The 22,932-nt window shown below is 37.0% G+C and overlaps 1 protein-coding gene across 1 annotated transcript in view; it reads right to left on the bottom strand.

The window, feature by feature from the left end:
* Positions 1-6,338: 6,338 nt before the first annotated feature.
* LOC144257155 (broad substrate specificity ATP-binding cassette transporter ABCG2-like) overlaps positions 6,339-22,932 on the bottom strand; it is a 29,296-nt gene continuing 12,702 nt past the window's right edge. The window contains 10 exon segments of the mRNA XM_077803118.1: positions 6,339-6,489; positions 8,331-8,416; positions 9,093-9,182; positions 11,389-11,537; positions 13,246-13,370; positions 14,767-14,856; positions 15,348-15,430; positions 16,246-16,493; positions 17,076-17,180; positions 21,669-21,820. Coding sequence (XP_077659244.1) covers positions 6,339-6,489; positions 8,331-8,416; positions 9,093-9,182; positions 11,389-11,537; positions 13,246-13,370; positions 14,767-14,856; positions 15,348-15,430; positions 16,246-16,493; positions 17,076-17,180; positions 21,669-21,820 — 1,279 coding nt within the window.

Below are 22,932 nucleotides of genomic sequence, written 5' to 3'. Positions count from 1 at the left end.
ATGTACTCATAAAACATCTGAAGAAATTCATCTGCCACATAGTGGGAATGCAGTCTCTCATATATATCACACAAATGATAGCTAATCTAGGAGAGATAGAAAGATTGTAGCAGAAAATGGAGTCCCATGAAATCCATCTAAAATTGGGAAAGACTACTTCAGTTCTCCTGTGAACAGATGTGGGTAGAATTAATACAAACGAGTGTGGAGGAAAAGAAAATAGATAAGCAACCTAATGCCACTATGGTACAATCTGGAAGCAACTACACTTATCTTCCAAGAAGGAAAAGAAAGAGGAGATAATCATGAATAAAAAAATAACTGCTGCTCCCAAAAGAGGCAAAGACAAATTCCTGCTATTAAGAGGTATAATGGGGGCTGGGGATGTGGCTGAAGCAGTAGCACACTTGCCTGGCATGCCTGGGCCACTGGGTTCAATCCTCAGCACCACATAAAGATAAAGATGTTAAGTCCACAGAAAACTAAAAAGTAAATATTAAAAAATTCTCTCTCTCTTTTTTTAAAAAATATAAAATTTAAAAAGAGTTATAATAAAAGCACCATGAACTTGCCTGATGAATTTTGGGCTGTTTGCTTAAAGGATGAGTAAGTTGGGGGTCAAGGTTCAGGCATCTGAATTGTGTATCTGGACAGGAGGCCATATATAAAATTAGCAGTACATTGGTCTTCAAAAATATTGAAATTAACAGTATTGGTGGATATGGAAGCTGAATATGCATTGATATATTATATTCCTGACAAAGTCTCGGGCAAGTTAACTGCTATTGATGGGTGAGATGGGAAAAACAGTAAGGGTTCAAGCTGTCAACACTTATGCTTCAGTTTAGACACCTGCTGCCTATCCACTACCTAGTGTTCATAGCTCCGATTTTTTAATATGTAATTGATATCCTTATCTTATGGGTAGATTTCCATAAAACATAGTAAGGGAGTTTCATTTTATTGTCAAGAGATTAAACATGTGAGCTGTAAAGCCAATATTAAGGAGGCATGCTAAACACTCAACCATTGATTTTCCTGAGCTTCTCTGTGTAATACGTCACCACTAAACAGTGCCAGCTCACAAATTGTTATCAAGAGGTAAAGGACACCAAACATGAATTGACTAAAATAAACTGTGCTCAACCCACAGTCCTTTTAACTACCCTATGTGGCCAATAAGAAATCTGGACAGGACTTGGTGCATCTCAAATGGTCTCTAGGAAGGAAAACAAATCCTCTGATTAAAACAGAATGTATTTTGCCAGTGTAATAAGTCAAAATGGCATCAATTTTGCAATTCCTAAAGGATTGTTATATGAATCATCTATAGGTTTTTTCTTTTATGAACTGATATTTTTAATGATTCTAGGGATTTAACCCAGGTCCTTGAGCATCCTGTGTAAATACTCTACAACTAAGCTTCATTCCCAGCTCAACTGCTGGTTCTTGTACTAACTAAAGGATATATTAATATTATTGGGCCACAGATACACCCAAGATGTAATTAAGGTGACTATTAGAATTTTATTACACAATATTAGCACTACAAAGACAAGGGCATTTCATTGAAATATTGGTATTATCCACTTGTGCTGTATGCATTCAGAGGATTGAAAAAAAGGGAATATATGCCACTTTTCAGTATGAACCAACAAATGCCATAATAATTGGGACTCAGTAAGTTACCCAGAAAATTAAAGTATTATGGTTAAGAGTTGTTATCAAAAATAAGCTATGTACCCTTTGTAAGTTACACTTAAAAGCTCTCAAGTGGTTTAGAAAACTAAAAAGCTTTGAGAAATGCAATGTACATTAACCATTGGAGGCAGTAAGTGTTCCCAGAAAATCTAATGCCTATGAACTTCAACTCTAAAGAGATGTAGTGAATGAATTAATGCTATGAATATAAATTTACTACTAATCCTAGTCACTCTTGTAGTTAAATATAAGCATACTGCATAATAGAATGTGCAACTGCAAATAAAGTTGTTATTTTTGTCTATTATCTTAGTCCAGACTTTTTTAGAAAAAAATAATTTAGAAAGACATTTGAAATAACATGTCTAACGGCTCTTCTTTACCTGAAGAAAACACATTTGTTTTCCACTAGATCAAAGTATAAAATTATAAAGGTTTGAAAAGCAAATTTCCATGTCTCAATTTGAATCCCAACTAAAAATATTTTTAGTAAAGCCATGGTAAATGACCTATTTTATCTTGATAGTTTATTTGCATATGACCAAGCAAATTTGTCCAAAGTCTTTAAGTAAACTAAACAGTTTCTTGGTCAGTTACTCTGTTTTCTACCTCTAAGATTTCTAGTAAAATGCATCCTGTGCATTAACAAAAACAAAATTCTCTACTGGATATTGAACCCTCATTTAGTCTAGGGAAGTGCTCTACAATTGAATTAATGCTCAGCCTTTTTTAAGACGGGTTTAAGATAGGTTTCCCAGCTGGCCCTGGAAATTGTAATCCTCTTGCTTGTCTTCGCAATAACTGTGATTACCGTTGTGCACCCCATGCCTGGCTAATGATTTCGATTTTTGTTGGATGTAGTGTCATGTGTTTCTCATATCAAACCCAATAAATATTTTAGCCATTTTATCTTATGCACTGCTGTTATATTTTCCTCTCCATTTGTATACTGTTCCATTACTGTCATTTCTCCCAAAATGGGCCCTTCTGATGATTTTGGATATGTAGAAAAATATTTTGTTTATGTGTTATAATTAAAGAGGTTTGACTAGTATAAGTAAGTGAATTTATACTATAATATAGGATCTTGTCTTTCTTTATACATTACTAATGTAGTATTCATGTCTTAATTATTACAGTATATTTCTTCTGTATTATGTAAATCCAGTAAGTTGTTCTGATATTTGTGTAGTATTTACTAGTATGAAGCCACCATATTTTACTTATGCATTCCTCTAGTGAATGTTTGGTTCTATTGCCATCATTTCAAAATCTTTGCATGAACATAATTCCCTTGTTAACTTTTCATGTGTTCCTCTCTGGATGTATGATAAGGGTTCGAGTAATAAGAGTGAAGTGAGGGCTGGGGATGTGGCTCAAGCGGTAGTGCGCTCGCCTGGCATGCGTGCGGCCCGGGTTCGATCCTCAGCACCACATACCAACAAAGATGTTGTGTCCGCCGAGAACTAAAAAAATAAATAAATATTAAAAATTCTCTCTCTCTCTCTCTCTCTCTCTCTCTCTCTCTCTCTCTCTCCTCACTCTCTCTTAAAAAAAAAATAAGAGTGAAGTGAATAAATATTTTACCCAGGACTATCAGGCTGCCCACCAGAATGACTACCCAGGATAATCTAATTATGTGCACTAGGACTCCAGTTTAAGTCATAACCTCACCAGCACTGGTACCATATACTTCCTGATAGAATGAGTTGAGATTGAGCCCCTTTTTTCCCTGATTCCTGGTAACATTGAATATATACTCTAGAGTTGTTACATAATTGAGTTTCCCTTTCTGTATATTTCTGATTCAAACCTTTAAAATTTTATATTTTGACTTAATGGGAAATGAGTATGTTTTTTTCATTGCCTGTTTTTTCAGTTAGGTTGATTAGAGTTTTGCACCCCATGCCTGGCTAAAAGATGTATTTGAATGGATTAATGATTTGAATATAAATTTTATTATTAATCCTAGTCAGTCTTGTAGTTAAGTATAAGCATACTGCAAGCTCTATTGGTTTAATGTAGATATTTGCAAAGTTATACAAAGGAATAGATAGTGTTATGTTTTTTATGAGAGGTGTCCCCCCGCCCCCAACCAATCTCACATTTGAGACAATGCAAGAAGTTTCAGAGGAGACACGATTGGGTTGTAAGAGTCTTAAGCCAATAGGTAATTTAATCCAATGATAGGGATAAACTGAGTGGTAACTGAAGTGGTAGGAGTGTGGCTGGAGGAGGTAGAAATTGGGGTGTGGCTTTGGGTATATATTTGTATCTTGTGAGTAGAGTCTTTTACTCTGCCTCCTGGCCACTGTGATGTGAGCTGCCTTTCTCTACTATCCTTTCCCATCATGATGTTCAGGCTTAGGTTGAGCCTTGAGGAATGGAGCCAGCCTTCTATGGACTAAGAGCTCTGAAATTGTGAGCCCTCAAATAAACTTTTTCTCCTCCACAATTGTTCTGGTCAAATCCTTTAGTCACAGCAGCAAAAAAAAATTTACTGAAACAGATAGTAAATACTTAGGCTTTGTTGGTGACAATGGTCTTTGTCATAACTACTTTGCCATGAAAGGGCAAAAACAGATAATACAAAAACATTTCTGAAAAGTTTATGCCTGTATTAGGACCTAAAGCCCAAGACATGGTCCCCACTTATGTTAGGAACGATCACTCAACTATTGCACACTATCATCTTGACACCCATTTGCTGACTCATCTGCTCTCCTACAATGTCATAAACTTACCAAGAGCCCAGCATCAGCTCCTGCTGCTGACAGCTCTAGCACCAGCAGTGCTGTCAGTACCTCAGCCTTTGTGACAGCCCCAGCTGTTGTAGGACCAGTTGAGAGCTCCATTCCTGCCACCTTGAAGATTTTCTTCTAATGCCTACTGAGCAAGCACTGGAATAGTGAAAAACATTTCATAAATGAGTAATCCCACTTTTCCAATGTATATTTGCTATGGATGTTAATAAAATTCAAATCTAAATATATATAGGATGACTTCAAAGGCAGGAGAAGAAGAATATATTCTTCTTTAACATCCCTCTCCAAACTACTCACTTTTTCTCCCCATTTTTCCTCCCTCCCCAACTTACCAAGTAGCCTTCCATAGCCACAGGCTTTTTATATCTTGATTGACTGTCTGAAAAAGTAATTGGAGTATAAATAGAAACAGAAATTCATTTATTTCTGTGGTTCCTTTTAGTTTAAACCAAATTAATTGGTCCTATCCATTATAGATTAATTCTGACATCCAAGAACAACAAAAAAAAAAACATTTTATAAAGATTATAGTCATATTCTTAAATATCTAAAACTAACATTTTTCTTTCTACTTCATAGAAAACTAAATTTGTAATTTAAAAATGCACCTTAATTAAAATATAGAGATGATAAATTTTATGTTATATGTTTCTTATAACAATGAAACACTATACAAAAAGTCAATAATAATGCAAAATGGTGATAAACATAATAATTTATTTGTAGATGCTATTAAATTCTTATTAAAATGTATGTGTTAGTAATTTTGACTGTTCTCTTTCTTCTGGAAGGTATATTTTGAGCACAAGGTATAGATATGCATTTCTCTGCATAATAAGGAAGTCTGTACTTAGTAAAACATAGTTACATAAAAAGCTGGAATTGTAGTCAACACCCCAAAAATTCATTGGCCTTGATGTTCGCATAGTAACAAGAATATGACATTATTGGTAGAATGAAGATGGTATGTGGGAATCAAGGAGGTATATAGGGGAATCCTGTGTAGGCCCAGATATAACAGTCATTTAATCATAATTCCAAAGTTTTCTGAGCTGAAATGATCTTGGAAATTACCAAATCCAGCCCTGGTGTTTTTCAGGGAGTTGGCTCTGCATGTGTTGCTGTGGTGGGACAAGCAGGGTCAGGCATCTGTGTCTTAACAAGAGCTCTCAGGAGAATCTGATGCATATACCACTGACTCAACCAGGGAAGTAAAGTGACTTCTGAGTAGAGTGTCTCAGAAATGGCACAGGAGTTACATCCCCAAACCTTTGGTCTCTATTCTAACTATGACCCAAAGCCCCCAGCTGAGACTCCTGAGGTTTTACAATTTCACTAGAGAAGTATCACTAACTTCCAACATCATCAATAACCTATACCATCATAGATTTTTGTCCCCTAGAAATAACACAGGTTATTACAACACATTTTAGATTTCATATTTTAATACAGCATTAATATATATCTGTTATTTATTATAGAATGGCAGATCATGGACTCATCATCTATTAAAACTAGAGGTCTACTAACCTCCCATGCATTTTGAAGGTGAGAAAACTCATACTAGAGATATTATTAACTTTCTAAGCATTTCAGTAATTTAATTCTACTTTTCAGATCAATAAATTTGACTGGACTTCTTTACTGTTTGATGAGATGAGCTAATATAACAGGTCAGTTGTTTTGGCTTGGGTTCTTTCATGTGTAATTCAGTTTGTTGTGATTTTTGTGAATATTTTCTACTAAAAATATTTTTTTTCTGAACAACAGTATGCAGGCTACTGAGCAAAGGCAAAAATATCTGCATTGGTGAAATAAATTATGGTGTTCCTTTTTAATATTAGGGTAATTCATGGTAAATTAAAGGGGATTTTAAAAATCTTTTTTTTTAAGAAGTAACAATTTTAGGTAGGTAATTGCAAGAAGGATAGTAGTTATACAAGCCAAAGCCAGGTGATTCTTCCACAAGCTCCACGGAGATGGATCAATGCCTTGGAGTGTCAAGTATTCTTCACCAGTACATCTAAAATTCAACACAAAATTTCTGATTACATTTGTAGCATCTGTCAAGGTTTACTCAATATATTCACTATTTCTTTCTTAGAAGCCAATAAGTAACCAAATCGTATGAAATCATCACTTCATATATAATATTTATCATGGAGTGCTTAAAATTTTTCTCAATACTGTGCTAAGCACCTTGCACCTAATAAGTTAAGGAATTCCTAAAATAACCCAAGGGGTATAGGTATTACACACAGTTCAAAGAGGAGGATTCATTAATAAGGATTAATGAAGTTGGCCAAGTTTACAGTCACACAATGAACCAAGTTCTAGTCTCCTCAGATTCATTCCATTTCAAATTTATAATGCTACTCTTCTCAAAGGAAGTATTGATGAAGGAACTTTTCACCACTCCTAGTGGGTAAAAGCTCAGCTTTAACTGATGACACCTATAGACCCTACTGAGAGCATCAAAAGTTCCTTCTGGTTTGGCTCACCCACAGAATAGTTATCCAATAAACTCAGGCAAGAATTCTACAACTACAGATAGAGGAAACAAATGCTTCTAGGCAGTCAGGATCTGTCAGCTCTTGTACCATGATGGTAATAATCATCACAGACACTCCACTACAGAAAGATACCCAGGAATCAGACTTAGGTAGCACCTGAAACAAGATGGAGCATTCTTGCCACATGGTAGAAAAGTGGCTCTTAATAAAAAACACCTTGTGCAGTCATAATTATTGCCTGCTGCCATTCTTGTGCATCTCTTGGAATTCAGCCATTTCTAAAATATCCTTGACCTCTCTGTGCTATTAGAGGAGCTTCTTATTTTCTCTTATGTGAAGGATCCTTCTGTGAGCATGAAGGCTGTGGTAGCTTCTCCTTATGTGGTCTAATGTTTCCCGTCCATTTCATCCTGACTAATAGCCTGGCACTAACTTTTTGTCACAGAGACTATGCCCATCTCAAAACAAAAAGAGTGGGTAAGGAAAACTCCTCTTAGTAGAGGCTTTATCAATCATTAACAATAGGGTTTGCGTTTTTACAAAGACTTAATTCTATATATTTGAAAAATCTAGGAGAGATTGAACATGCCAGATTCTCTTTTCCCTTGGTAATTTATCTGTTAAAGTCAAAGATAACAGCAATCATAGAAAACAAAAGTAGTATTAAAAATTAAAAATGAGATCTTCTAAATTGATTGAAATTTGCACTTCAGTTTTAAAGACATTATGCAAAAATAGATTTTCTTGTCAACAAACTGAAATATGTATTTCTTTCTCTAGTGGATATAGCCTTTGATAAGGAGTATACTGAGTCAATGTATAGACACACACACACACACACACACACAACTATGCAGACTTTGATTTCCCATAAGTGTGAACAAAGAGAAGGGCCAGAATCTCAACAAAGCAACGTTAACCACTTTTATGCTACTGCTGCTCTTTGAGCTATTACTAATCTCCAAGGGATGGGCTCACTGGTAGCATAGAATCCAAGTGATCAGAGACTATGATCCTTCACTAAACTCTGAAAGCAATTAATTTCAAAATCAATAGTTCTGAAAAAAATAAGAACTGAATCCCACAACTAAAACATCAGAACAATTTCTCAAAAGTCTCAAAACAAATATGTCTCCACATTAAACTTAAACACAATTTTATGTTCAATACAGAAATTGTATGGGTGTTCATCTATATTACTGTACAAGAACTCATATTTCAAGTGATACAACTTAGAATCAGGAAGTTTTGTTAGCCTTGAAAGGACTCAAATCAGCTTTAAACCTGGGGGCCTTTCTTAATCACATCATAGGAGTAATCAAACCCTTTGTGACATTGAACACAAACTTACATCACATAGGTGGAACAGCCACTGCTTTTTGTTGTATTGAGTCCTGGACAGAAGTTTTGTCCCAAAAATTCATTATACTGCAAAGCCTACAACAAGGGGGAACAGAAGTGAAACAGACCTGGATTCCAAAAGTTTCCCAGAAATTATCCCAATGATGTGAATTCTAATCTTAATTTTGTATTTACAGCATGTAAAAGTCTCATATTCACAGTCTATTTCCCACAAAATACCTTATTTTCCCTGGAAATCAAGAGGCCTAAGCTTGGGATGTTGCTTCCCATTGGCCAAGAAGTTATTACATCATCTCTTCCCAATTTTATAGTCCCATAAACACTACAACTAAAATAATACAGTGGTGATCAAAGGTAATGTTGATTTATGATAATTATGTTTTCCTCAAAACTAGTTGTAATTATGTGAGTTAGAAATTTGGTTATACATGGATGGACAGTAACTTTGGAGTTGATTGGCTTGCTAAAGCCAATACAGTTAAGAGTGTATTATGGTCTTATTTTTGCTTCTTCTACTTTCCCTAATTTCTCTACAACCTTCATCTTCCTCAAACAATGAGGTGATTGGGGAAAATCCCATGTGACTCCTGGAGTTTGTACTAACTGAGGCTAATAGGAGATTTTCAGTCATAAAAGGTAACTCCTGGATAGGACTCCTTCACTGCTCATGGTCAAAGCAATATGGATAGGCATTGTTTTTGTTGCATCCAGCTTGAGAATACATTTCCTATGACAGATGAGGACAACTTACCATATAACCATAGTGAGGGATACTTAAGTACTGAATCCATGACAGCCAAGGGGAAAAGTTTCCAAAATCCAGTGAAAAATTTATCAAAATCTACAAAAAAAAAAAAAAAGCAAAAACCATGAATCGGAACAAGACCAGTAATTTTATGAGAAATTCTAGATAAGTCTCTCCAAGAACTCTAGAATTTTCTATACACTTCTGCTAGGACCAACTCTTTCTTAAAATTTCTTCAACTTATTCTAGACAGTAAGCTTCATCCTTCATCCCTTGCATATCTATACCTCCACACAGCTAAGATAGTTTATGTATTAAAAAAAGGACAATATACCTATGCCGCAGTCTGGCTGGACAGAAAATCACGAGCCACTCAAGCAGGAACAAACTTTATTTTTTTAAAACTGCCGCCAATGCCCTGTACTGCCTGGGAAGATTGCTGACCCACTCCCGCAGCAATCTCCTGGAACCCCAGAGGAAGTTCCTCCCCTGGAATTCCCTCCTACTGCACTTCCCCAACCAATGGGAAGTCTCCAGGAGTCCTGTAGCAGGCCCAGGTGAACAGCAGGAGTCAAATATCCACATGAATGCAAATCTTAACATAATCATATCATCTCAATGGCTAGCTGTCGTCACCTTTCAACCAAAAATGCCATGCATCATATTACTTGGCTGTGGCTCTTAGCATACCTATAGTCTGTATTATACATTAATTTATTTGGGAGATTCAGGACAATATTATCTATATTATATTTTCCACTTATTTGGAAGATTTGTAATTATCAAGACTAAGTCCTCTAATTTTTCTATAACTGCACATAAAATAATACCAAGAAGTACAGTTATCCTTTGGTAGCCCAACGGTATTGGTTCAGGATATCTAGTCCACAGATACCAAAAATCTGCAGATGCTCAAGTCCCTTATTTTTAAAATGGCATAATATTTTCATGTAACCCACATACATTCTTTATGCATAAATAAAAATATAATGTGTTTTAAAAATCATTTTAATATTTCTTGATGCCTAATACAACATAAATACTATGCAAATAGTTCATATGAGTAGAGCAAAATGACAAAGAAATAAGCACATATACTCATTGTAGACATAATCTTTGCTTTGCATAGTATTGATCTGCAGTTGGTTGGATCTTTGAATGTGGATCCCACGGACATGAAGAGCTGATTTTACTGACTATTCAAATTATACTAAATCATATGTACCCAGTAAGGAACCTGACAGTCTAAGAACAATCCTAAGCATCACATGCCCTTTTCTACTTTCATACAACAGGTAATTTGTTATTCACAAGGGTCGAGACTATATATTCATTACATTAGGAATCATCTGGAGCTCAGAAAGGAGGCCTTAGAAAACCCAAACCCTAGACCTGATAAACAACATAGTGTGGTGAAATACAGCAGGAAACATAGTCAATCCCTCCATTTAAAGCTACCAGAAAGTAGTGTGGCAATGAAGATGCCAGGAAGGACTGCTGGAGACACACAAGAGACAGCTGTGAGGTGCACATAATTCTTGTCCTAACTGGCGTGAGGTACCCTGGGATATTCGGAGCAATGACAATGCTGTGGTTTTGTCTGCATGTGTTAAAACTGGACCTAACCAACTGCTTAGTATATAAGTCAGCATCTCCAAGTAAAATGTGATCCTGGGACTGATTTTTAAATTTCTACGTAGAAAACCTTACATAATAATTAATCATATCTTTTATTTGTTGTATGACAATGTAGAAACTATAAACAAGACATTGCTTTTTCAGTAATATACATTGATTTTTGCCAAATTTATACATGAAAGAATTAAACTTTGGCAAGAGCTTATGCTAATTATGTATCTTTGAAAGACAACTCCTCCTACTGTAGAAGAAAGGATGTGTGTATTAATAGGAGAACCACTCCTATTTGATGTCATTGTGTGGCAAAGGTTAGTAACTAGTTTCTGCTGATTCATCATTGTGAGTGCAAAATTTAAGGCATAAAAGATTAAAACTAAGGAATCATTAAAAGCAAAAGTAAGCAGAAAAATATTGATATAAAAAGCATCAGGAACCCATTAATAGGGTGACCTTGTACTATAAGTTTGGGATTTCCAGTGTTTTTATAAGTGCCAGGAGGAAAGTGGTACATTCTCTAATATAAACAGGATCTTAGTCCATGGCCTCCTGAAAGCATCTTAGGTCTATGCCCAGAATCCTCAAAGCAGGTTTTAAAGGACAGGTGAAAGAGTGGGAAGGAACAAGGGGAAAAATTCCCTCTCAGACAATCACAGTTCACACTCACCATCATCAATAGAAAATATAGTCCTAGAATTGTTGCTGTGAAAAAAATACTGTGAACTCCAATAGCAAGGATCAGGGAACCAGTTGAATAAGACACCATCAAAATGGTAAGCATCGTTATGAAGAAAGCCTTCACCCCTGGTTTCAATCCTTTGAAAGAAAAGAAAGGGTCAGTCTACCTGCCTAGGTTCCCATGTATTTGACACTTTTGTGTGTGTGTGTGTGTGTGTGTGTGTGTGTGTTTGTGTGTATATACACCCGTGCACAAATGACAGCATAATACTCCGAAAAATAATAGTATCAAGATGAAAAGTTGTCATCCAAGACCAAAATACCCAGGGACATTAATTGCATCGTTCACCACTGTATAATGTTACCACACAGATTTATTACACTTTCTACCAAAGCATTTTCCCATATAACACTGATGTTGCCCTATGTGTAATTTTGACCAATTCAGAATTGGTGAGGTGGACACAGGCAACATATCTAGCCAAATTATACTGCCTTCTCCTATTAAAGAAAATTCATCAACAGCACATCCATGTACCCAGAGATCTCTACATTACTCACTGTCTGCTATAATGCATTTGTCAGAAAAAAAAAAAAAACCTGGGATCACAATTCTATAACAATATATATGGGAAGGAAAGAGAAAGAATCCATACGCTGAATCCCCCTAGACAAATCCTATTAATCTGATTCAGACTGGAGCCAAATGAAGTTTCTTCAACCACTTTATGAACTCTAATGAGTTAATGCTCACCATCAGTCTTACAATGTTGCGATTGCTGCAGGAACACCAATCAGGACTGTGGGGGAGGGGTTAGATTACATAATTAATTTTTTATGAAACAACTTTTATTTCTAAACTGGAAGGTTTACACTTTCTCAGTGGTTCTTACTCTGCAGTGTATTGTCAAAAATAGATATTTTTGTGATGTGTGTATGTGTGCATGTGAGTGCATGAGAGAGAGAAAGAAATACATTTACATTCTTACAGCATGAGCCTGGGAAGAAGTCTGAGCATAATGCACGAATGAATGTGTCTATGGTCATTAAACAAGTATTCTTGTTAAATCCCTGAATCCAAAAGTCATCATCTTTCTTTAAATAGGGAAAAGGAGAAGGAGAATAAATATGTGTATGTGTGTGTGTGTGTGTGTGTGTGTGCACGCACGTGCACATGTGCGCATATGTGTATGTGTGTATGTTGATTTTTTAGCTCTCTCTTTGTATCTCTAATACGTATTTATTGTTTTTCCATTTATATTTTATCTTTATGTAGAGGTATACATACAGAGACACAGAGAAAAATTGAAAAGCAATAAATATCCCATTATCTCCAGCATAGTCTCAAATATGAAGGAATTCTTTCGATGTTTTTGTATGAATCACAGCATTTTACTGACATAAAATGTATTTATAGCTTTGAAAGTCCAGTTGAGTCCAGTACAGTGCCATACACCTGTTATCCCAGGAATTGGGTTGACTGAGAAAGGAGGAATCCAAGCTTAAGGCAAGCCTGAGCAAATTAGCAAAACCCTATCTCAAAATAGAAGTGTAAAATAGGGCTGGAGATGTAACTCAATGGTAGACCATTTGTATAGCATGTGAGTGACTCCAGGTTCAATCCTCAGTACTGCACACACACACAAGTAACAAATAAAAATAAAGAATTTGTGTAGAACAGTATTGACAACTGAACTATCATTTTAGAAAGTGAGGAATGAATACTTGCTCTCCTGGCTTATGACTTGATCTTTCGTTTTGGAAACCATAAATATGTTTACAAAGCAAAATTAGTTTCCTTTCATTTGTAAGACTACGGACACATCCTCTTTATCTTGTTACTTACCTAACATGAAGTATACTGTACAAATAAATAGAATAATTGTTAACAAACTCCTGGGTAGAAAATCAGATAACAGTTTTCCAAAGAAGTAAGAAGACACTCTGTAGTATCCACTGATGTACTCTTGTCTGCAGAACAAAAACACATACCATACATCCCAGATTAGTCCAGGAAGGCACAGCCCAGAGGAGACTCTGCTGTGCAGACTCCTGCTTTCACCAGGTCTGACACTGCAGATGTCCAAGGTTTGTAGGCTGACCCCCACCTCCACATCATTCTCCACTTCAGGTGCAGCCTCCCTGGAGCATCAGCCCACCAAGGCTGTTGCCGGGATCCTCTCATGACAGCACTCCTCCTGTGCTGCCCACTCTGGCCCACATCATCCCTCCAGGGACACAGTCTGCATCTCCTCACTTTCCTCAGAGGCTATATTTCTCCTCTGAGCTGCGCTCTGCTTGAAGAGCAAAATGTTGGGCTAATCTCAGTGATAACAGAGGCTTTTCTTCTCCCCACTTATGATTGTGACAAAGGTGGCTTTATTATTCTTCAAGGCCCAATAAGCAGGTGCAGTTTCCTAAACTCCTTTTACTTTATTTAATTTTAATTTTAATTTTTTTAGTTGTAGTTGGACACATTACCTTTATTTTATTTATTCATTTTTATGTGGTGCTGAGGATGGAACCCAGGGCCTCGCATGTGCTAGAAGAGTGCTCTAGCGCTGAGCTACAATCCCAGCCCTCTCCTTTTACTTTTGCTACTCTCATAATAAAAAAAGAAGAAAAAATACTTTTTCCTTCAGTGATCATGTCTTTCAACAATACACCCTTTCAGATACTAAATCCTCATCTTTCCTCTTCTTCACATGGATTTCCTGTATTTTCAAACTGTTCCACCATTGTCTTCATTCCTTCCCTCTCTGATGATTGCTATCCTTGGTGCATATGTAAGCACAGGCAAATCTCCTTTATATTTGAAAATCTCAAGAGAAAAACTGAACCTTTTCTTCTTTTCCTTTGATTTATTCCATTCTTAAATCTACTGAAGGCTGCACACCTTCAATTATTTGTCAGCTTTATCTACTACTGCTAATTTGCTGATTAACCCACCACTACAATTCTACCTAGCTCCTCAAAATGTTCTTGCTAGAGTCATCTTGATTTGTTTTTTTCTAGAAACAAAAAGATAATTTCAGCCCCTCTATTACTTGCTTTCTCTGCAGCACTGGAATTTGCTGACTACACCTCACCCCAAAACTCACTCTTCCTTTGGCAGGAGGCCCCATACACTTGACTTTCTACCCTGTTCATTTCTTTTAGTTAATACTGGTTATCTCTGCACATACTTTGAAAGCTCATACTGTACATAATAGGTATATATGACTTGTATTCATCCTTTAAACAAATCAACATATGAAAGAAAAGAAAAATACTGATATTCTCCCAATCAGATCCTTGGTCCAATTATGGATATCACCAATTTAGTCATCAGACAACAAGCTCCTTCCTAAAATAGAGATCTACTCACATAAAGAGCTTCTTCTCAAGTGCAAAGGTCTCCTTTGCTGACAGGTTGGGTAAACACTGAAAGCCAATTAGCAGACAGAGTGTCCAGGTCCTGCCAGGACAGAACAGAAACAAAAGAACCATAGTTTTTTTTTCCATAAAAAAAAGAAAGAAAGGAAGAAGAAAAAAATTACTATTCTGGTTAAAAGAGAGAGGAAGAATGACCCCATGAGGTCTCTCCCAGTGTAGGGTATAGAAATTCTGTGTGGGAAGACAAAAAAAAAAAAAAAAAAAAAAAAAAAAAAAACATTCTGGGGTTGGATATTGGCTATAGTTGCACAATGAGCAGGTGCTTGATGCACTGAACAGTAACTGTACATTCAAAAAGGGTTAAAAGGGTAAAATTTATGATGTATACAGTTCAACAATAAATAGATACAAATATATATGAAAAATAAAATTAATTTTCCACTCATTTTTCAATGCATGAACACATCCTACCCACAATGAATATAATGTTTACTCAATACTTATATTCAAAAAATATGAAATGGATTTTTCCAAGCTTGAAAAAAATAACAGCATTGATTAAAATTTACTTACCTTATCTGGATTTCGGTGCAATCATTTTTTAGGTGAAGGAGAATAGAACTTGTAACAAGTCCACCTATGATTGTGGTAATGATCTTTTTAAAAAAGGAAAATGAAAAAGATAAAGGAAATAGTTTCAATTAGAAGTGAAAAATGTACACCATTTATGATAAAATATACAGCTTCATAATCAGATTTCACCACTGAGATAAACAATTTACATGGCTTGGCCAAAGTCTCAGAGAGAATCAGAATACAGTGCACACTATTACACTACTTTCTAAATTAAGTTGAACACTAACCTGTTTTTGTTAAATTGAGAGAATAACAGAGCAGATTATTGGAATGGCCAAGACTCCTCTCAGTGTCTACCAAGTATTCCCAGTTCAGGGCCCAGTTCAGGAGCAGGACCTATGAATGTCCTACAACATAGTAGCAAGGCAATGCAGGCACCTGGCAAAGTTGATCTGGGAACAAATTAAAGACCATGCAGCTAAGAGGGATGACTTCAACTGAGCTCTCAACTCTTCTGCCAGAAAACATGCACATTTTCCACCTGCCCATTTCCCATAATCAGGATTACATCCAGGATCTCACATATGCAAGGCAAATATGCTCATACTGAGCCACATCCCCAGCACTTTTTGTTTTGCATAGGGTCTTGCTACATTCCCAGGTTTGTCTCTAACTTGTGATCCTCCTACCTCAGCCTCCTGAGTAGCTGGGAATACAGGCATATACCAACATATTAGGCAACTATTTTATACTTTAAGAAGTTTCAAGTGAAAATTCTTACATTAGAAATAAGAAAAAGAAAAAAATACTCATAATTCTTAAGTAGACTATATCAGAACCCAATTGCTCCCACATAAGAATCTCACAGCAAAATGAAAAGAATCTTTCAGATTACCCTCTCTATAGAGGTCCTGTAATTAGGCAGCAAGTTTTTGAATGAACGCCAGGAAATCCATCTGAGTTGGTGACAGAAGGAGGTGACATAGGTGGTTTCCATGAAGGCTGGTCTCCTCTTCTTAAGACCACCTGAGAGTTCTTCTAATTCAGCTTTTGTGTCTTTGTACAGGGAGGATATAGCATAAAACTCAGCTAATGTTTTTATAACTGTTTTTTCTCTCTTAGGACGTTCTTCATTGTGGCTGACTTTAGAAGAAAAATAGATAAAGAAGGGAAATATTATTAGCAGACAAGAACTGACTTAACCCAATTTTCTGTGACTCATTTATGAGATAACAATTTTATTCTAAAGCTATCATGAGTGTTGTCATTGATGTAAACATTAGTAAACACAGCTAATTGGCCAGATTCTGCCATAATCATATGGATAGAAAAAACTCACTCGACCTTTCCCTAACAATTTGGATCTCAGTTCTTGAAATAGACTTCTTACCACAAAGAGTTATATTTCTTAGTATAAAAACCTTGTCCTTATTTTCTACTAGGAGAAAATACATAAAGTACCAATTTTTATTATAAAAGTACAATAAATAATAAGCAAAATTATTTTTAGTGAATTTTCCTCTTACAATAACAGCATCATATAATTGCTCATTCATAAATTGAATATAAAACACAGCACTCATTGACAATAAAGTCTATCTATTGGCTGGCATCAGAACATGGCATAAACGTGAATTCACAAAGCTAAGTTTTAATGAGCCACCACATTGCTAAGCTTTGGTCAAACCAATTAGGCAAATATCTGTGAATCTAAGATTCACATACCTTCATGGTCTTCTTCCTCTCTGTTTAATACCACAGCAGAGGAAATTCCATAAATGACGTCCAGGAAAAAGTCAGCAGGGTCATTGTGGGGCTCACAGGAATAACCTGTAAAAGGAGACAACCCAAGAACTCAGCATGATGGTCTTGGAATGTAAACAGGTCTCATTTCCAGATGGTGATGGAGGTGAGGCTAGGGAAGACAGAATCTTAAAATTTCTCCCTCCTCTTCTTGCTCTCTTCTCACCTCACAAATTTGTACTTTCTTTCATCCTATTCATTCATGCAGACTTTCAACAATATTCTATCTGCCAGCAATACATGTGTGGGTATCATAAATCATGAAACTCGAACAGAACAGCTATCAATATGCTCTGGTGCTTCCCAGTACTAAGCTTAGTACTTCCCAGTGAACTTAGTACTTCCCAGTACTAAACTTTAGTACTTCCCAGTACTAAAACTAGGTCCAGAAAAAAAGTATTAAAGGCCTGGGTACAGTATGTTTTTGAGTTCACGTAGGGACTGCCGAAACTTCCCTGTGCATGCAGCCATGACTGCTTCTCTGCCTACTGAATTTGGAGGTGCAAATGATCACCTCACATGCTGCCATATTCCAAATATGGAGCAGCATTCTTGAGAACATGACCAGCAGGTTATACCTGAACTACCACCTCAGCTTCTTTTGGCACAATCATCTGAAGAGAGCCTGAAGTCTGACTCTCAAATTCATCTCCACTGGACTCTCCAGACTCATACATGCTTGGTTAGATTTATTTTATTTTATTTTTCAAATAGTTTGTTAGTTGTTGATGGACTTTTATTTTATTTATTTATTTACTTATGATGCTGAGAATTGAACTCCGTGCCTAACACACTCTACCACTGAGCCACAACCTAAGCCCAGGTTATATTTAAATGACAGAGATTAAAATAAACAAAAAAAAATAGCTAGTGAGTATTCACTACTGCATTTGGAGTCATGGAGAAACACGTATGATCATCTCCACATGTCTTTAAGTAGATTTTTGGAGCCATTTTTAAAAAAACACATAATTCAATATGAAATAGAACCAGGAAGCTCAGAAACATTGGTTCATTAAAAATGAATTTAGAACCACACATTCTATTGACTATTATTCACACCCATTCAATTCATAAATCTTAAATATAATGTTCCTAGAAAGTGGTGTAGCATCTTCATGAGCCCTTATCAAGGCAGAGCAAGATCACTGCCAAGTCAACATAGATAAACCACAATTGATTCTATGATCAAGAAGAAAGTAATACTGGTACTTTCCAAAAATATTGAAATGACAGAATAACTAGATGACAGTACAACCAGTTAAATAATGAACTTTCAGGAAAAGAGCACTGTAACGGTTTGGATTTGAAGTATCTCCTTCCCCAGATTCATATGTTTAGAACTTGGTCCCCAATGTAGCAATGTTGGGAGGTGGGACTTTTAGAAAATGATTGGCTCATGAGGACTATAATCTCCTTAGTGAATTAATACATGTGATTAATTAAAAATATGAATAAATTACTGGGAGATGGGACCTAGATGGAGGAAGTTGGTGAGTGGGGCCATCTCCTTAAAGGTTTTATGTTTCCCTTGCCATCCCCCCCTCTCATTCTACTTCCTGGATGTCTTGAGCTAAGCAGCTTTCCTGTGCCATGTCCTTCTGCCATGAGGTTCTGCCTTATCACAGTCCCAAAGTAATGGAGCCAACTGAAGGTGAATTGAAACCTCTGGAATCATTAGTCAAAATAAATCTTTCCTCATCAAAGTTTATTTTCTCATGTATTTATCACAGTGATGAAAAGTCGACTATCAGAAAATATGTACCAAGAAGAGGAGTCATTGCTATGACTGTGCCTACCCATGTGGTTAAGAAGCCTTTGGAAGTGATTTGCAGGAGATATCTGGAAAGGTTTGGTGATGACAGCTACAGAAGCCTTAAGATATTTTAAACAGAGCTTATTGAACAATTCTGGTGGGAGGTCAGAAGACCAGAATGCCCATAGGAATGCAGACAGTAAAGATTACATTCATGAGTTTCAGATGGAAGTGAGGACTCTTTGGGGAACCAGACTGGAGGCCATTAGTAATACATCCTGGAAAAGAACATATGTACACTTTTCCATGTCCTTAGGCTTTGTATGAAGTTGAATTTAAATGTGATGGACTAATTAATCTGGTGGAGGAAATTTCAGTGCAGCACAGCATTTTGATCTGTTTGACCATCTTTATAATAAAAAATCAGGACTAAATATCAGAGCAGAAAGATTTTGAAAATTTTGTAGTTTGGCCAGAATTTAGCATGACTAAAAGCAAAACAAGTATTTCTCATAGAGACAATAGGAGAGATGCCTTGAGGGCATTCAGGAATTGACCAACCTGCATAACAGGCTCAAGTGTGTAAAAATGAAAACATGTTGACAGACTTTAAGAAGAGTCCTTAGCACAGGGGTGCCTAAGAAGGTCTTTCCCTAGGATTCCTTTCACCCTGTGTTATGGTTTGGATGTGAGGTGTCCCCCAAAGGCTCACATGTGAGATAATGCAACAAGATTCAGAGGAGAAATATTGGGTTGTAAGAGTGTTAACTCAATCAGTGATAGGGATTAACTGAGAGTAAGTGAAGTGGTAGGGAGTTGCTGGAAGAGGTGGGAACTGGAGGCGTGGCTTTTCTATCTGGCACGTGAAGACCTGTATCCACTTACTGATCATCATGTGAACTGGTTCCCTCTGCCACACTCTTCTGATTTTCTGCCTCATCTTGAGCCCGGAGGAAAGGAGTCTGCTGTCTATCCATTGAGACCTCTGAAACTGTGAGTCCAAAATAATCTTTTCCTCCTCTACAATTGTGCTGATTAGGTCTTTTAGTTGCAGTGGTGAAAAAGCTAACTAAAACACCCTGCTTAGCTGCACATGCATTCAGAACTGCTGCTACCATGGTTCAAGAGGTCCAGAAGAGAGCTGTGGCTAGCTGTACAGTTTGCTATCATCCACATGATGCTGGTTTTGCAGGAATGCAGGATGCTAGAGTTAGAGGAGTCTCTCAGACTTCAACAGAGAGTTCAAATGAAAGCCTGAGAGCCAGATAGTGTGTTTCAGAGTTGGAATCCTGAAGGTGAACCCTGAGAAGACAAAGTGTGAAACTTTGAGAGTGAAGCAAATGATGCAGTGGAATTCCAGGAATTAAGAGATCCCTAGAATGTAGAATGTCTCCCAAGGAAAGCTGCAGACTAGGAGCAGAACCAGAAGAAGGAGCCATAGGGGTTACAACCAGTAAGGACAGAGGAGGAGGGGCTTCCCCAGCCCTAAGAGCCCAGATCTTGCTACCATTGCCTCAGAAGCTAAACGTGGACCTACAGAATTTAATGTTTTCACTGCTTTGGTCCAATCCCTTCATTCTATGTGCCTATTTCACCCTTTTAGAATGGGAAGGTTTACTCTGTCATTATATGTTGGAAGCATAGAACATTTTTTTTAATATAAGAGTGTACAGCTAAGGTTTTGTCTTGAATCTTAGAGGAGATATTGAAATTAGACTTTTGAGACCTGGTAGAACTGTTAAGGCTATGGGGATTCTTGGGACTGAATGCATTTTGCATTATGAGATAGGCATGAGTTTCTTGGGACCAGGGTAGAAATTTATGGTTGGCATATGAAGTGTCCCACAAAGATTCCTGTGTACAAGGCTTGGTCCTCAGTGGAAAAATGTCCAAAGGTGGGGCTTTTAAGAAACAATTGGATATAAAAGTTCTAACTTCATGTGGATTAATCCATTTGATGTATTAATAATTCCAATTACTCCTCCTGGGAGGTGGGACCTAGTTGGAGGAAATAGGTCACTGGGAGCATGCCATGGAACAATTTGAAATTACATTCCCTTCCCCTCCCCTCCCCACCTCTCCCCTCCTCTCTGGTCATCATTATCCCCCCCTCCTCCTCCCCCTCCTCCTCTTCCTCCTCCTCCTCCTCCTCCTCCTCTTCCCTCTCCCTCTCCCTCTCCCTCTCCCTCTCCTTCTCCTTCTCCCTCTCCCTTTCTCTCTCCCTCTTCCTCTCCCTCTCCCTCTCCCTTCCTCTCTCTCCCTCTTTCTCTCTCCCTTTCTGCTTCCTAGCAGCCATGAACTGAGCAACTTTCCTCTACCATATTCTTCCTCATGAGATTCTTCCTTGTCTCAGCTCAGGTCCAAAGCAATGGAGCCGGCTGACCATAGACAGAAGTCTCTGAAACTGTGAGCCAAAATAAATTATCTTTTTATAAGTTGTTTTTCTCAGGTGTTTTGTCACAATAGAAATCTGACTACCAATCAATAACTGAGAATCATATCAGACAGGTCCAGTAAAAATACTCAGATGCACACACACATGCATACTCAGATAGGAGAGGAAAAAGAAAGAGACCTAAAAAACAAACAAGCACTGCCAAAATGAAGAAAAATTCTGGCACCAAAGTAACCAAAGATGTTTTAGGGAGGTGGAATTCCAGGTACCTCTATATTATCAAACAGCACTCCTGTGGACTTCTCTGCTCTCTCCCAAAATAGGATGAATGAAGGATCAAGTACATGCAAAATGTCTACTACACCTGCTGATGAGAAGTATTCCAAAGCCTTCTGTGCAGGACCATGGTACATTAATTTTCCTGAAGCCAAGATGGTGAGGCTGTCAAACAGCTTGAAGATGAAATAGTGAGGTCTATGAATAGAGAAGATAACCGTTCGTCCCTGCTGAGAAATCCTAAGTTAAAAGGGAAAACAATGAATCATTAAATATATGAATCCTGAACTTCTTGGTAAAATATTTTATTCTTGCTATTAGACCATTTGTTCCCAGTTCTACTTGATTTTCTCTTATGGAGTTCTCATCTCATTTTATATTATCTACATGATTACTGGGGAAATGAAATTCAATATTTTTATTAAAAACACTAGGACATGGGCTGGGGATGAGGCTCAAGCGGTAGCTCACCTGGCATGTGCGGGGTGCTGGGTTCGAACCTCAGCACCACATAAAAATAAAGATGTTCTGTCCACCAAAAACTAAAAAATAAATATTACAAATTCTCTCTCTCTCTCTCTCTCTCTCTCTCTCTCTCTCTCTCTCTCTCTCAAAAAAAAAAAAAACTGGACTTCTTAAAGGATTGTGAATCAACAGTCTGGAATCTACTATAAAGATTCCTGGATAGTCTTCCCAGATTTTGAATTAAGATATAGGGGTGGGTACAGGGATTAATTTTTATTTTTTATTTTTTTGTACCTGGGATTGAATCCAGGGATGCTTAACCAGTTAGCCCTCTTTTATTTTGTATTTAGAGACAGGGTCTTATTAAGTTGTTTTGGGCCTTGCTAAGTTGCTGAGGCTGGTTTTGAATTGTTATCCTCCTACTTCAGCCACCTGAGCTGCTGGGATTACAGGCATGGGCCACTGCACCTGGTAGGAGTCCATATTTTTAAGAAGCATCCCAGGTAATCTGTAAGTACACTTGAGTTTGAAAATGAGTTATAGAGTAAATATTATTAAAGGTGTCAAATGGTAAATTCTCCTTGATCATTTATATCTTTTAGGTTTAATTTTCATTCTTCTAACCTGATAAAACAATTAACATTACTATGTGTTTGCTAAATGCTTTAGAAACAGCCATGTTTTCATGTTCACAATATTGTTATAAGGCAGTTCCGATGTACTTATTTTCTTCTTTTTACATTTCAGGCTTAACGTTCAAGCAAATGATCAAAGGGTTATCGAATACCAGGGAAAAAACTTTGAATTTGATTTCTGGTTTAATTCTACAGTATAAGCAGTGCTAAACTTCCTTTACAAAGGAGTTATAGCTTATGGGTAGAAGACAC

This window comes from Urocitellus parryii, chromosome 10 (assembly GCF_045843805.1).
Source record: "Urocitellus parryii isolate mUroPar1 chromosome 10, mUroPar1.hap1, whole genome shotgun sequence".
Lineage (NCBI taxonomy): Eukaryota > Metazoa > Chordata > Mammalia > Rodentia > Sciuridae > Urocitellus > Urocitellus parryii.
Note: the sequence above shows the minus strand (reverse complement) of the source record. Positions and strands in the feature narration are given on the sequence as shown.